At 41.3% G+C, this 12,209-nt stretch overlaps 1 protein-coding gene across 6 annotated transcripts in view; it reads left to right on the top strand.

Annotated features, from left to right (window-relative positions):
* Nucleotides 1–12,209, top strand: part of LIMS1 (LIM zinc finger domain containing 1) — a 161,975-nt gene that overhangs the window by 127,129 nt on the left and 22,637 nt on the right. For 4 of the 6 annotated variants that reach the window (XM_042981054.1, XM_042981055.1, XM_007097755.3 and 1 more), the window contains exon 2: nucleotides 8,755–8,914. In XM_042981054.1, coding sequence (XP_042836988.1) covers nucleotides 8,755–8,914 — 160 coding nt within the window. Of the gene's footprint in view, nucleotides 1–2,610; nucleotides 3,814–8,754; nucleotides 8,915–12,209 lie in introns of those variants that run through there. The other 2 variants (XM_007097752.3, XM_007097753.3) reach the window with 2 other exon arrangements.

The raw sequence follows: 12,209 nt of genomic DNA, 5'->3' as shown, positions 1-12,209 counted from the left end.
CTAGTATGGATTAAGAGCTGTAAGCATATTGTAAACAAAACAAACAAATAGCGCCTAATATCTTCTTTCCTTAAGACATAGACAAATGTATCAGTTACTGGAAACACCCATACAGTATAGATTTTATTTTATTTCATTTAAAAAAATTTTTGTTTGCTTATTTTTGAGAGAGAGAGAGCAAGAGAGCGAGCAGAGGAGGGGCAGAGAGAGAGGGAGAGAGAAAATCCCAAGCAGGCTCCACACTCAGCACAGACCCCAACGCAGGGCTCCATCCCACAACAGTGAGATCATGACCTGAGCCAGTATCAAGAGTCAGATGCTCAACCGAACGAGCCACCCAGGTGCCCCTGTTTAAAAAAATTTTTTTGGCTTAGTAGGTTAAGCATCCAGCTCTTGATTTCCGCTCAGGTCATGATCTCATGGTTTGTGAGATTGAGGCCACTGAGAGTGCAGAGACTGCTTGGGATTCTCTCTCTCCTTGTCTCTCTGCCCCTCCCCCATTCCCCCCACTCCTAAAATAAAAACATGAACAAAAATTTTTTTAAATTTGTTATATAACTGTCCTATATTTTATGCAAGAAGTTTTATAGTTTTAGCTTATGTATTTTGGTTTTGGTATGTGTATGTGTGTATATATATATTTTTTGATGAAGTATAGTTGACACTATTATATTAGTTCTGGGTGTACAGCATCATGATTTTACAACTCTATAAGCTGTGCTATGCTCACCACAAGCATAGCTACCATTTGTTACCATATAAGGCTATTATAATACCACTGACTATATTCCCTGTGTCACAGCTTTTATCCCTGTGACTTACTTGTCCCATAACTGGAAGCCTGTACCTCCCACTCCTCTTCACCTTTTTTACCCATTCCCCCCCCCCAACAACACTTCACCTTTTTTACCCATCCCCCCCCCCCCGCCCATTTAGCAACCATCAGTTCTCTATATTTATGGGTCTGTTTCTGCTTTTGTTTCTTTGTTCATTTGTTTTGTTTGGCTTTAGATTCCACTTATAAATGACATTATATAGTATTTCTCTTTCCCTGACTTATTTCACTTAGCATAATACCCCCTAGGTCCATCCAGGTTGTTGCAAATGGCAAGATCTCATTCTTTTTTATGGCTGAGTAATATTCCACTGTATGCATATGTATATGTATGTGTATATATACCACATCTTTTTTTTTTTTTTTATACCACATCTTCTTTATCCATTCATCTGTCAGTGGACACTTAGGATATGTCCATATCTTGGCTACTGTAAATAATGCTGCAGTGAACATAGTTGTGCATATGTCTTTTCAAATTAGTGTTTGTGTCTTTTGTTCTAGCCATTTCTGACAGGTATGAGGTGATACTGTGATTTTGATTTGCCTTTCCCTTATTATTAGTGATGTTGAGACCTTTTCATGTGTCTGTTGGCCACAGGATAGATTTTATGTAGAGGTAAAAAACAGAAACATTGGAGGCAGATGTCTGGATTTGAATTTGGGATCTTCCACTTGCTAGCTGTGTGACTTTAAGCAGGTCTCTTAAGCTAAGAAGGTGATTCTTATTTATTATTTATGCAGGAAAAATTAACTCTGAACGCTAGTTGTAAATTGGCAAAGTGGAAGGATTATCGTTGAGAACACAGTGGCAGTGGGGCCCCCTTCCTTCTTTTTGACCATTAAGCCATTGTCTAGAATCTTTTCCCTGAGGAGGGCAAATCCCCATGTTTGTGGACTTGGTCCCAGTAAACTGAGATAGAAAAGTTTAAAGATAATTAAAATAAAGATTGATTTTTAGGAGTGTCTTAGATAAAGTAGAAATGTAAATAGAAGATAATCAGGTTAAGAGGGAAGAAGTATTCTGGGCAGGAGGCATGGTTCCCCTCTTTCTATTGTGCTACCCCTAATTCAGTGGCATTGTGTTTCTGGTCTCAGAGTCAGTGTGTGTGTGTGTGTGTGTGTGTGTGTGTGTGTGTGTGTGTGTTCATGCCTGCTGCCTCCTCTATTCTACGTGGTCGTGATAAAGTTAAAAAACTTTACATGTTTTATATATGTTAAACCATGAGGCTGTTTCTTTCCTCTTTAAAAATGGTGAGTCTTGGGATGCCTGCGTGGCTCAGTTGGTTAAGCGTCCGACTCTTGATATCAGCTGTCTTGATCTCAGAGTCATGAGTTCAAGCCCTGCACTGGGCTCAGCACTGGGTGTGGAGCCTACTTAAAAAAAAATGGTGAGTCTCTTACTCCATCAGCCACAGGCTTGGGGTCTGAGCAGGATCCATAGCCCCACAGCCTTTAAATTTCTGACCTGTGCTCTGAGATCATTCATTGGGTTTCAAAGTGGGAAGACTAGATCTCATTTTCTGCTTCTGTCTCATTTTGTGCTCACTACTTAAATCTTTTGTAGTTAACTTATTTTGCTCTCCAGTGAATATGTTTAACTATTTTCTGACATGGTAATTGACAACATAGGCTCTAGAATAAGGTTACTTAGATTTAAATCTTGACTCTCCCATGTATTTAATTATTCAGCCTCCTTACACCTCAGTTCCTCATCTGTAAATAATACCTACCTTATAGGGATGTGATAGTACTTACAAATGCTTAGGTAGCATTATTTATTGTTATTATTTGGGAGTCTCAGCTGCATTGTGTCTGTTTGCTGATGCTTTCATGGCTCTCATCTCTAGTGAGACCTCTGTTGGTCAGTGTACCTTTTACCTACTCTCTAGCTTTTCTTTCTCAAGTGGCCCTTGGTACCTTGATTTTGGTGAGAAATCGAGCACCTAGGTCTCAGAGGAATGGGCCTGGAGAAAGGTTCTGAGCCCCTCTATTGCCCGTGGCCTTCATCGTCACCCTCCTCATCTGTAGCACTGCTACAAGACAACAGTACTGTAGACTGACTATTGCAGGAATGCCAGCAGCATCCTTAGCCATGATAAAGGCTAGGATTAGCTGGGGGTTTCTAACTAGACTCTAGCGCTTTCCTATTTCTTCTTGTGTCCATTCATTGGACACATCATCCAACTCTTGCTATGTACCAAGTACTAGGATCAATGAAAGTCCAAAGTAGCTCCAAATCTCAGGGACTCACAGACCCCTGGGGGACGGCAACCATGGGTATAGCTGGCAAGCATGCCCTGGGCATTACAACGCCCCATAGAGTGTGCCAGCTGCATTTGGCCTCAGTGGGGAGCTTGTTTAGGAACAGAATATCTGGGGATGTTTTACAAGAAGCACAGTGTTCGTGTGGTTGATGCCTGGTGACAGATTCCCCAGGACACGTGGATGTTTGTTTCTCTCGGACCCTGCCAAGCAGTTCTTCCTTCCATAGCAGTGTTTACAGACACAGTCCATCAGGAAGATTGCTCCAGCAAAGACTGTCACTGCTTTGTAGAATGTTTTCTGGAGCTTCCAGAAATGCCTCAGTAAATCAGGACTGGCACACCAACTGACTGCTTTGCTGCTGGAGCTCTTAACATGAAAGGCTAGGAATGATCCTGGCAAACGCAGGGCTGACGTGTGTGGGAACAGTGGGAGTGACCCTGGCAGGGAAACAGGGGAGGCCTGGAAATTGTTTCTCTGTCCCTGCCTGCTACTCTCTGCCCTGGGTTTGGGGCTCTCAAGCACCCACGGATGGCGTTCCCGGGCAGGGTGTGCCCCTATGTTATCCCAGAGAATGAAGAAATCCCCCAGACAGCTCTTAACAATGTCCACCAGGCTAATGGCAATGAAGACGAGAGGGCTGTGTCCAAACTGCAGCGCAGGCACAGTGACGTAAAGGTCTACAAGGAGTTTTGTGACTTTTATGCGAAATTGTAAGTGTCTTTTCTCCTGGGAGAGGAGCTCCCCTCTTCCAGATCTAGCCATCTTGGGTTTCGAGTTCACTAGCTATTGATGGTTTTATTTCCTCGACTTTTAGCAGGGGCATTCTAGGGTGATGGAGGGGCGGGGGGTGTATTCCAGCAGGCAAGAATCCACCAGATGAAATGCAGAAGTGAACAAAAATGCTGCCTTTAAAGTAATAGTAGTAACATCTTTGTCTTCAATAGGTTCCTGTTAATAGTACATTTTCATTATGTAGTCCAAGAGGGAGATTTAGAGTTTTTGCTGTCAGGATTTATAATAGAAAAATTGTATGCTCTAAAACTTCCTACACATAAGGGGTCAGTTGAGGGGAACAGTAAAAACTGAACTACAGACAGTTAATAAGGATGCACATTTTTGTTAGGTTTAACAAAGCAGTTTGAAGTAGGCTAACTGGGTTTAATACTGTCTCAAAGGGACTGAATGAATAAATAAGAATGTTGTGTAACCTGCGTGTGTGTGTGTGTGTGTGTGTGTGTGTGTGTGTGCCATTAACTCTAAAAAGTTAGTCTAATTCATGTCATTAAGTGGATTTTAGCAAACAATAAAAAAAATAGTGCAGAGTAGTATTTAGTATTATTTAGACCAACTCCTGTAAAGTCGGAAGCTTCGAATTATTGCAGATTCCCAATTTGTCAATTAAGAGTTAAGGAGAATTTGACTGACCTGATTCTCTATTTCTATGAACCCATTCTGTGTGGTATTGTAACAGATGTCATTGATTTTTCACAACTTATAAAGAGTTCTGTTTAAGTATAATTGGGCAATTATAATTATACTGTAACCAAAATGCTTCATGGACTTTCAAGATGCTTTTTGGATTTACACATTTGTTTTTCATTTTAATACCAGAAAATTTTTTTCCCATACTTTGATCAATAAGACAAAAGAAAAACAAAAAGCTCAATGATGCCAAGTTTTCTGTGTGCAGCTAATTTGTGGAAAAGTGGGTCATTTATGACTGACATAACAATCAGTTATGACTGGCCAGATGTAAAGATACTTCCCAACATATATATTCTTTGTCATCAACACTTCTTAGCATAAATCCCTTTTTGAAAAATCAGCCAAGTAATTATTTCTAGCCTGATGACAGTTATAACTATCATTCATAACTTTTAAAATGTAGAGAGGGAGGCAAACCATAAGAGACTCTGAAATAGAACAAACTGAGGGTTGCTGGAGGGGAAGGGGGTGGGAGGATGTGCCAAATGGGTGATGGGGATTAAGGAGGGCACTTGTTGGGATGAGCACTCAGTGTTGTATGTTTTAAGTGATGAGTCACTGGGTTCTACTCCTGAAACCAATGCTACATGATATGTTAACTAACTTGAATTTAAATTAAATAAATAAGTAAATAAATAAATAATTACCTGAACTAAAAATAATAAAAATAATAAAATAAAATGTAACTTCTATCATAGTAGTGTTAAAGATAAAAACAACTGTAAAAAAAAATACACAGGTCACTGTAGGTTCATTAGTTGTAACAAAGTACTACCTCTCTGGTGGGGGTGTTGGTAGCAGGGGAGGCTCGGATGTGGGGGTGAATGGGAACTCTTTACACTTTCTGCTCAGTTTTGCTGTGAACCAGAAACTGCTCTAAAAAATAGTCCATTGAATAAATACTGCCAGAGGGTCAAAAACAGGAGAGGAAAAGGAAATGTAAACAGTTCAGTAGCTGGGTGAGATTATTGGGGCTTTTGTTCTGAAAGTTTCCTCTAAGGTTCTGTTTCCTTATCCTGCTTGTTATTAAAAGGAATACCTCTTCAAAAATACACATTACATTATGGCTAAAACTAGTTTATTTTTCCTGTGTGTGGGAAACTATGTATTTGTTTTTATAATGTGTCAACCTATTTTCTAATTCTATTTGAGTATTTGAATTTGACTATAACCAGTGTTTAGTATAATGAGTAGTAAACAGGTGATAAATGCTTTGGTCTTGGGACTGCTTTACACTCTTAAAAATTGTTGAGGTCCCCCAGGGCTCCTGGGTGGCTCAGTCAGTTAAGCATCTGCTCAGGTCAGGATCTCATGGTTCATGGGTTCAAGCCCCACATCGGGCTCTGTGCTGACAGCTTGGAGCCTGGAGCCTGCTTCAGATTCTGTGTCTCCTTCTCTCTCTGCCCCTCTTCTGTCCATGCTCTATCTCTCTGTCTTGCAAAAATAGGTAAAATGTTTTAAAAAATGAAAAAAAATTATTGACGTCCCCAAAGAGCTTTTGCTTAGCGATATTTACTGTTTTTGAAAATAAAACTGAGAACAAAATATTTATTAATTTAAAAAACAATAAACCCATTACATGTTAATATTAATAACTATTGATATTAATTTTTATGAAAAATAACTGTTTTCAAATGACAAAAGCTTGGTGGGAAAAATGGCATTGAATTACATTTTTGCAAATCTCATTAGTGACTAAGACAGTTTCTCAGTTCTGATTCTGTGTTTAACCTATTGTAATATGTCGCTAATGTATATAAAGAAAATATGCTTCCCATAGAGATATAGTTGAAAAAGGAAGGGAGTTTTTGAACCCCTAAAAGGGTCACAGTGACCCCTGTACTTTAAGAACCAAGATAATAATGGATCAGGACATTCCAGAATGTTCTGCACTTCCTGCTTTTTAGGAGTTCTTTTAAAATTATAAGGATTGGGTGAACCTTTTGAGGGGGTTGAAAATTAATAATGACACTTTGTCTTTGAGTAGCATCTTCTGGCTTCCAAAGTTACATACTTTTTAAAATTTTATCTTCAAAACGATATTAAGAATTATGGGGGCAGGTGCGGGCTTCCCATCCTTCATCTAGGGACACCTGTGGATTTTGGTCAGGAGAAAGGAGAAACACAAACCTTTCCAAGAGCTTTATTAAAATTGTTGTAATTCATCTAGCTTATGGCAAAACCCAGTAAGAAGGGAATGTGAAGATTTTTCTCCCTAACCAACAGTAATTTTGAAATGACAAAGTAGAAAATTTGTTTTAATGTGATAACTTAGGCTAGGTTTGCCAAGCAGTGAGGCTGCCTGTCTTCCTTTTTTTTTTCTTTTCCTTTTTTTAGATTCTATCTATCTATCTATCTATCTATCTATCTATCTATCGAGAGTGTATGCAAGTTGCATGCAAGCAGGGAAGGTCAGAGAGAAGGGGGAGAGACAATCCCAATCAGGCTATATGATGCTTAGTGCAGAGCCCCATGTGGGGCTCAATCTCACGAACCCATGAGATCATGACTTGAGCCGAAACCAAGTCAGTTACCTAACTGACAGAGCCACCCAGGCGTTCCTTTGTTTTCTTTTTTTGTGATGTTTTAATTTTATATTTAAGCCTATTAATAAGTAAAGTTGAGTTTTGATGGGTATGCGGTTATGAACATGGTACTTCTGCATGAGGTTAGTTATGGAGGCTTCAAAATAGGAATACTGTTCTTTGAAACATTTGGGGCAAGAAGGCAAAGTTATCTTCCACTGGGGTGGGGTGGAGGTGAGACAACATATGTGTGAGCCTTTCTGCTAAGGAAACGGCAAAACTTAGAAACTGGCTGGGGACAAGGCAGTTATTAATCTGTAAAATGAAGACTCCTCACCTGCCTCACAGGGTGGTTGTGAAGATTCTGGAGAATGTCAGCAGTATCTTTACCAGGTGGATTGATTCAATATCTGGGTGGTTACAGGCTGCACCAGGGACCTAGACACACAGGTAGAGCTTGTGCTCTGGGTGGGCGTCTGAAAATAAACTTGCCAAATTGTGAAGGACAGTTTGGCCAATGACTGCTCTGGTTAGGGGACATTCCTCACTTCATGGCCTTTTAAAACAAATCAGTTCTTTCTTTCTTTTTTTTTTTTTTTTTTTAAGTTTATTTAAGTAATCTCTACCCCCAACATGGGGCTTGAACTCACGACCCCACAATCAAGAGTTGCACGCTCCTTCGACTGAGCCAGCCAGATGCCCCCAAATACACAGTGGTTTAATAGGGCCTGGAACCCTTTATAGAGTTCTTCCTATATGCTTCAAGGTACAGTGGAATTACTGCAAGGGAGAGATCGGGTCACTGGGCTCTTCAGTGGTCACTTGACTGCCTAATATGTAAAGCGTGATGGTGTCCCTATCACATATTCTCGGATTTTTGAAATTGATATTATAATCTGGTTGTGATTTTATGAATGGGGGCCCTGGATTCTGGTCCTGTATCTTCCATTAACTACTGAGACTTGTGAAGTTGGATAGGTCATTCCACCTCCCTGAACCTCCCTGTGTCATGTCTGTAAGATGATCTTCATAATGGACAATGCTGTGACTTTAAGATACAGCTTATAATGCCAGTGCCCAATACTTGTCTTACTAATGAGATTACAGGACCATGGCACTCTGGCTGATTTTAAGAGCTACTGTAGCAGTTGCCTTCAGCAGGATATAACCAAAGGGATAACCTGTGTCCAGCCTAGGACATGGCATTCAGTTGACATGCAATTTAGATTCTGTTCTCAGAAGGGTGAAAAACTGGCTTTGAGATGGTGACCTGTGGATATTTTAATTAGGCTACGTAGGAAGCTATAACCTTAAGCTCTCTCAAGAGCAACTCTTGACTTTAATCTCTATCCCTAGTTCCTCACAGGTAGCAGGCACCCTCTTATAGTATATTTAGCAAGAGGAATGTCAGCAATATTAAAAACAGATTCCAAGCAAGAGACCCTTTCAGCACCTAAGATGCTAAGGCAAAGAGATGGGAACAGTTTGAGTTGAGTACTTAAGACACAAGAAATTGGGCTTTAGGGCTACAATATGATTTTTGTCATCAGATAGAATTTTCTCCTTAGTCCTTTATGTTGTTTAGTCTTAAGTTTAAGAAAAGGTAGATAGTCTGTGACTTCTGTCCTTTGTGTATTACAGCAACATGGCCAATGCCCTGGCCAATGCCACCTGTGAGCGCTGCAAGGGGGGCTTTGCGCCCGCCGAGAAGATAGTAAACAGTAATGGGGAGCTGTACCACGAGCAGTGCTTCGTGTGTGCCCAGTGTTTCCAGCAGTTCCCAGAGGGACTCTTTTATGAGGTGAGTCAGCCTGGACAGAAGCACCATTCCCTTCCCACTCCACCTTGTTTTGAGGCATCCTTCTTCGGTTTAAATTTCAGTATGAAGATGGTGTTGAAGTACCAGGTATTTTGGTACCTGTCAGGTTAGTGATGGCTTCTATGTGGAATGCCCTGACAGACCCACCAACTTGTACTGTTCATTTCACCTTCCTGTGCCAGAACCCTTGGTGCCTTGTGACTTGACCCATCAGATCTGTGCACTTCAGCTCAGCAGACAGAGCCCATTTGTAAGCTTTAGCTGCAGGTTTTCTGATTTGCTTGCCCCCTGCACATACCTTCCTGATTCCTGCCTCTGTCTTTCCCCAACTCAGAGCACCATGAAACATCCTCTCTAAGGCAGGGTATCTGTTACCTACCTTTCAAACAATCAATAGGAGCTTCCATGCATTTATTCTCTAAGAAGGATCTTATTTGGATATTTTGGAGGGATATCCTGTCCATATTAAGCTCTTCTATGTATCTTCTTTTCCAAATTCTTGCTCCTGATTCTCGTGTGTTACCCTGTGGTGTCTACACTTGGATTTCTTCTTACCATTGCTATAAAAGCCCCTACTCACAAAATATGTCTGCTTTTGGGAATAGTCTACAGAGGCCAAGCCCATGTTGTTAACAAAGATGAGAATGGTTTTGTGTGTGTGTGACCAGTTAGATAGTGCACTTTTACCAGCTTACTCCTTACATATTTATATGTGTGTGTTATTCATATGCATGTCTCTCTGTGATAATACCTGTACATAGAATTATGTTATAGCCAGAGACAGCTGCTCTTTGATTTCTTCTTTGCCTAGCACATTTTTTAATTTCCCTGTTGTAAAAGCCATTCCTGAGGAAGGAAAGGTAATTTTTAATGGTTATTAGTAAGTCAGTTGTTTGCCACTCAGATGGCATTTTCCCATGGAAATAACGCTTCCTGAGAGGGAGGTTCCCAGGCCAGCCTGCAGAAAAGCTATTTACCCCATCATATGCACATGACATGCAGAACTGCCCTGTCTATAGTAACATAACTCTGGGGAAAGCTTTAAGAGTTTTGATTAGAGGGGCACCTGGGAGGAGGGGGGGGGGGTTCAGTCGGTTAAGTGTCACGATCTCATGGTTTCATGAGTTCAAGCCCCACATCAGGCTCTGTGCTGACCCTGCAGAGCCTGCTTGGATTCTATCTTTCTCTCTCTCTTCCTCCCCTGCTCGTGCTCTGTCTTTCAAAAAAAAAAAAAAAAAAGAGTTTTGATTAGAACACATATTTGAGCTCCTGCTGTATCCGAGGAACTATATTCCCCACAATAAAAACCCTAGGAACAGGAAGAGATTCTTGTTTTCTTTTCCTTCATTCTTCCAAACTCCTTCCCTGGGCAGTGGGAATCTCTTTTTCTGTCAAATGTAATGGCTTTGGGTTGGGAACGGCAAGTGACAGTGAGAAGAGGCGTAGTAGGAGGGAAGACCGAGGAGGCAGCTAGAGCAGGGACTGTGCTTCTTGGCATCAGGGTAACAGATCCCTTCCTGAGGTTGTGGGTGAAGCTGCCAGTGGTAATGAGGAGAACGGCAGCTAGATTTCTGAAGAAGAAAAGGAAATCGCTAGGGATCTAGGCAACAGGGAGAGAAAGGGAGCAGGGGCAGGAGGGAGGGCAGTCCTCAGTTGTAGTAAAAGGAAAAGGACCTGCTTCCGTGGTCTTGATGGAACACTCAGGTTCTCAGGTCAGCACAGTGGGGGTGTGCTGGGATTCTGGCTCAGGTCAGCACAGTAGAGGTGTGCCAGGACTCTGGCAAGGAAGGAGGTCACTTAAAGAGAGCCAAGTGTCTGCCTCTTGAGGAAACATGAGTCTTCATACTCTGTCAGTCCCTACCTTACCCCTACTTTTTTTCCCCCCTTGAGGCCCAAAGATGTTGAAGTGTTGCTATAACACAGTAGGTCTGTGATGTGAATGGGATTAGAACCTAGTTTGGTCTCCTAATGTCTAATATGGTATTCTTTCCCATGCGTATTCTTTTCACATCTAAGGGTTTTTTTGTTTGTTTGTTTTTTAAGTCTAGAGAGAGAGCACGAGAGCAGGGGAGGGGAAGGGGCAGGGATGGGCAGAGAGAAAGAATCTTTTGCAGACTCCATGCTCAGCACAGAACCTGATGTGGGGCTTGATCCCATGACGCTGGGATCATGACCTAAAGCCAAACAAATCCAGAGTTGGATGCCCAACCGACTGAGTCACCCAGATGCCCCTCAAATATAGATATTTTTATTGAAATGGTTAGTTATGGCAAAAACCTTAGGAGAGAGTCCAGAGGAGGAAGAGAAAGATCCAAAAGGGAAAGGCAGGGTCAGTTTTTCCAAACATTAATTCAATATTATATGGTCCATTCACCTGGCACTTTGGAATTAATAATTGTTGTCAGGCACTGTCACCTCCTAAGGTCCTGGTTCTGCATCTGTGTTCTGTCAGCTGTCAGGCCACTTGTGCTTAGTCAGAGGGGAGGCTCTGTGAGAGCTTTCAGTGGGACAGAATAAAGCATGACTCACACTTGTCCTCCTGCCCACACCTCACTCCTCTTTACTTCTGGACTATAAATATGCTTCCTGGGTCCATCTGATATTATTCCAGAATGTTATGAATACACAGAACTAGTCTATGAATGGGCTATTGTCCAGCTTAAGGTCCCTTGGGTCCTGAGGAAGATTGCTGTTTTAGCTACACTTAAAATTAAAACCCCTTTTCCAAGGCCAGGGATATGTAAATCTGCATGTAGAAAATCTGGCCTTTCTTTTTGGTTGAATGATATCCGAGAAAAAGCTATCCGGGGCTTCCAAGAAATAATCTGCATTTTCAGTTATTGAAAAGCAAGCTTAAAAATTTACCTGGCTTGTTTTCCATTTGAGACACAAAGTATGGACTTCAATCTTGGTAATAATAGCAAATGTGTCCTTTCTACTCTACAGCTTTGTATTGCTTTTGTCTTATTATTAAAACATCAACCTTCCCTTATTTCCACCATCCCTAGTCTTTTCTCTGTAGGATTAGTTCTTCCCCTTGAAAATGGGATTCACTTTATACTGTGTAACTTCTGATATTTGGGATCAGATGGCCAGGATGCTCCTCCTTTTGGCCCCAAAGGCAAGTTTACTATTACACTACTGTTTCCTACCCATTCATGAGGATGTTTGTCTGGAGGTAAGCTGATTGAGCTCAGCTATTTCTGGCTCATTTGCAGCTCCTCTTAAGACTGTTTTAGCAGCAACCAGGATTATTACCTGCACTGGCTCCTTTATG

The sequence above is a fragment of the Panthera tigris genome, chromosome A3 (genome assembly GCF_018350195.1).
Source record: "Panthera tigris isolate Pti1 chromosome A3, P.tigris_Pti1_mat1.1, whole genome shotgun sequence".
Taxonomy (NCBI): Eukaryota; Metazoa; Chordata; class Mammalia; order Carnivora; family Felidae; genus Panthera; species Panthera tigris.
This window is presented reverse-complemented; position numbering and strand designations above follow the sequence as displayed.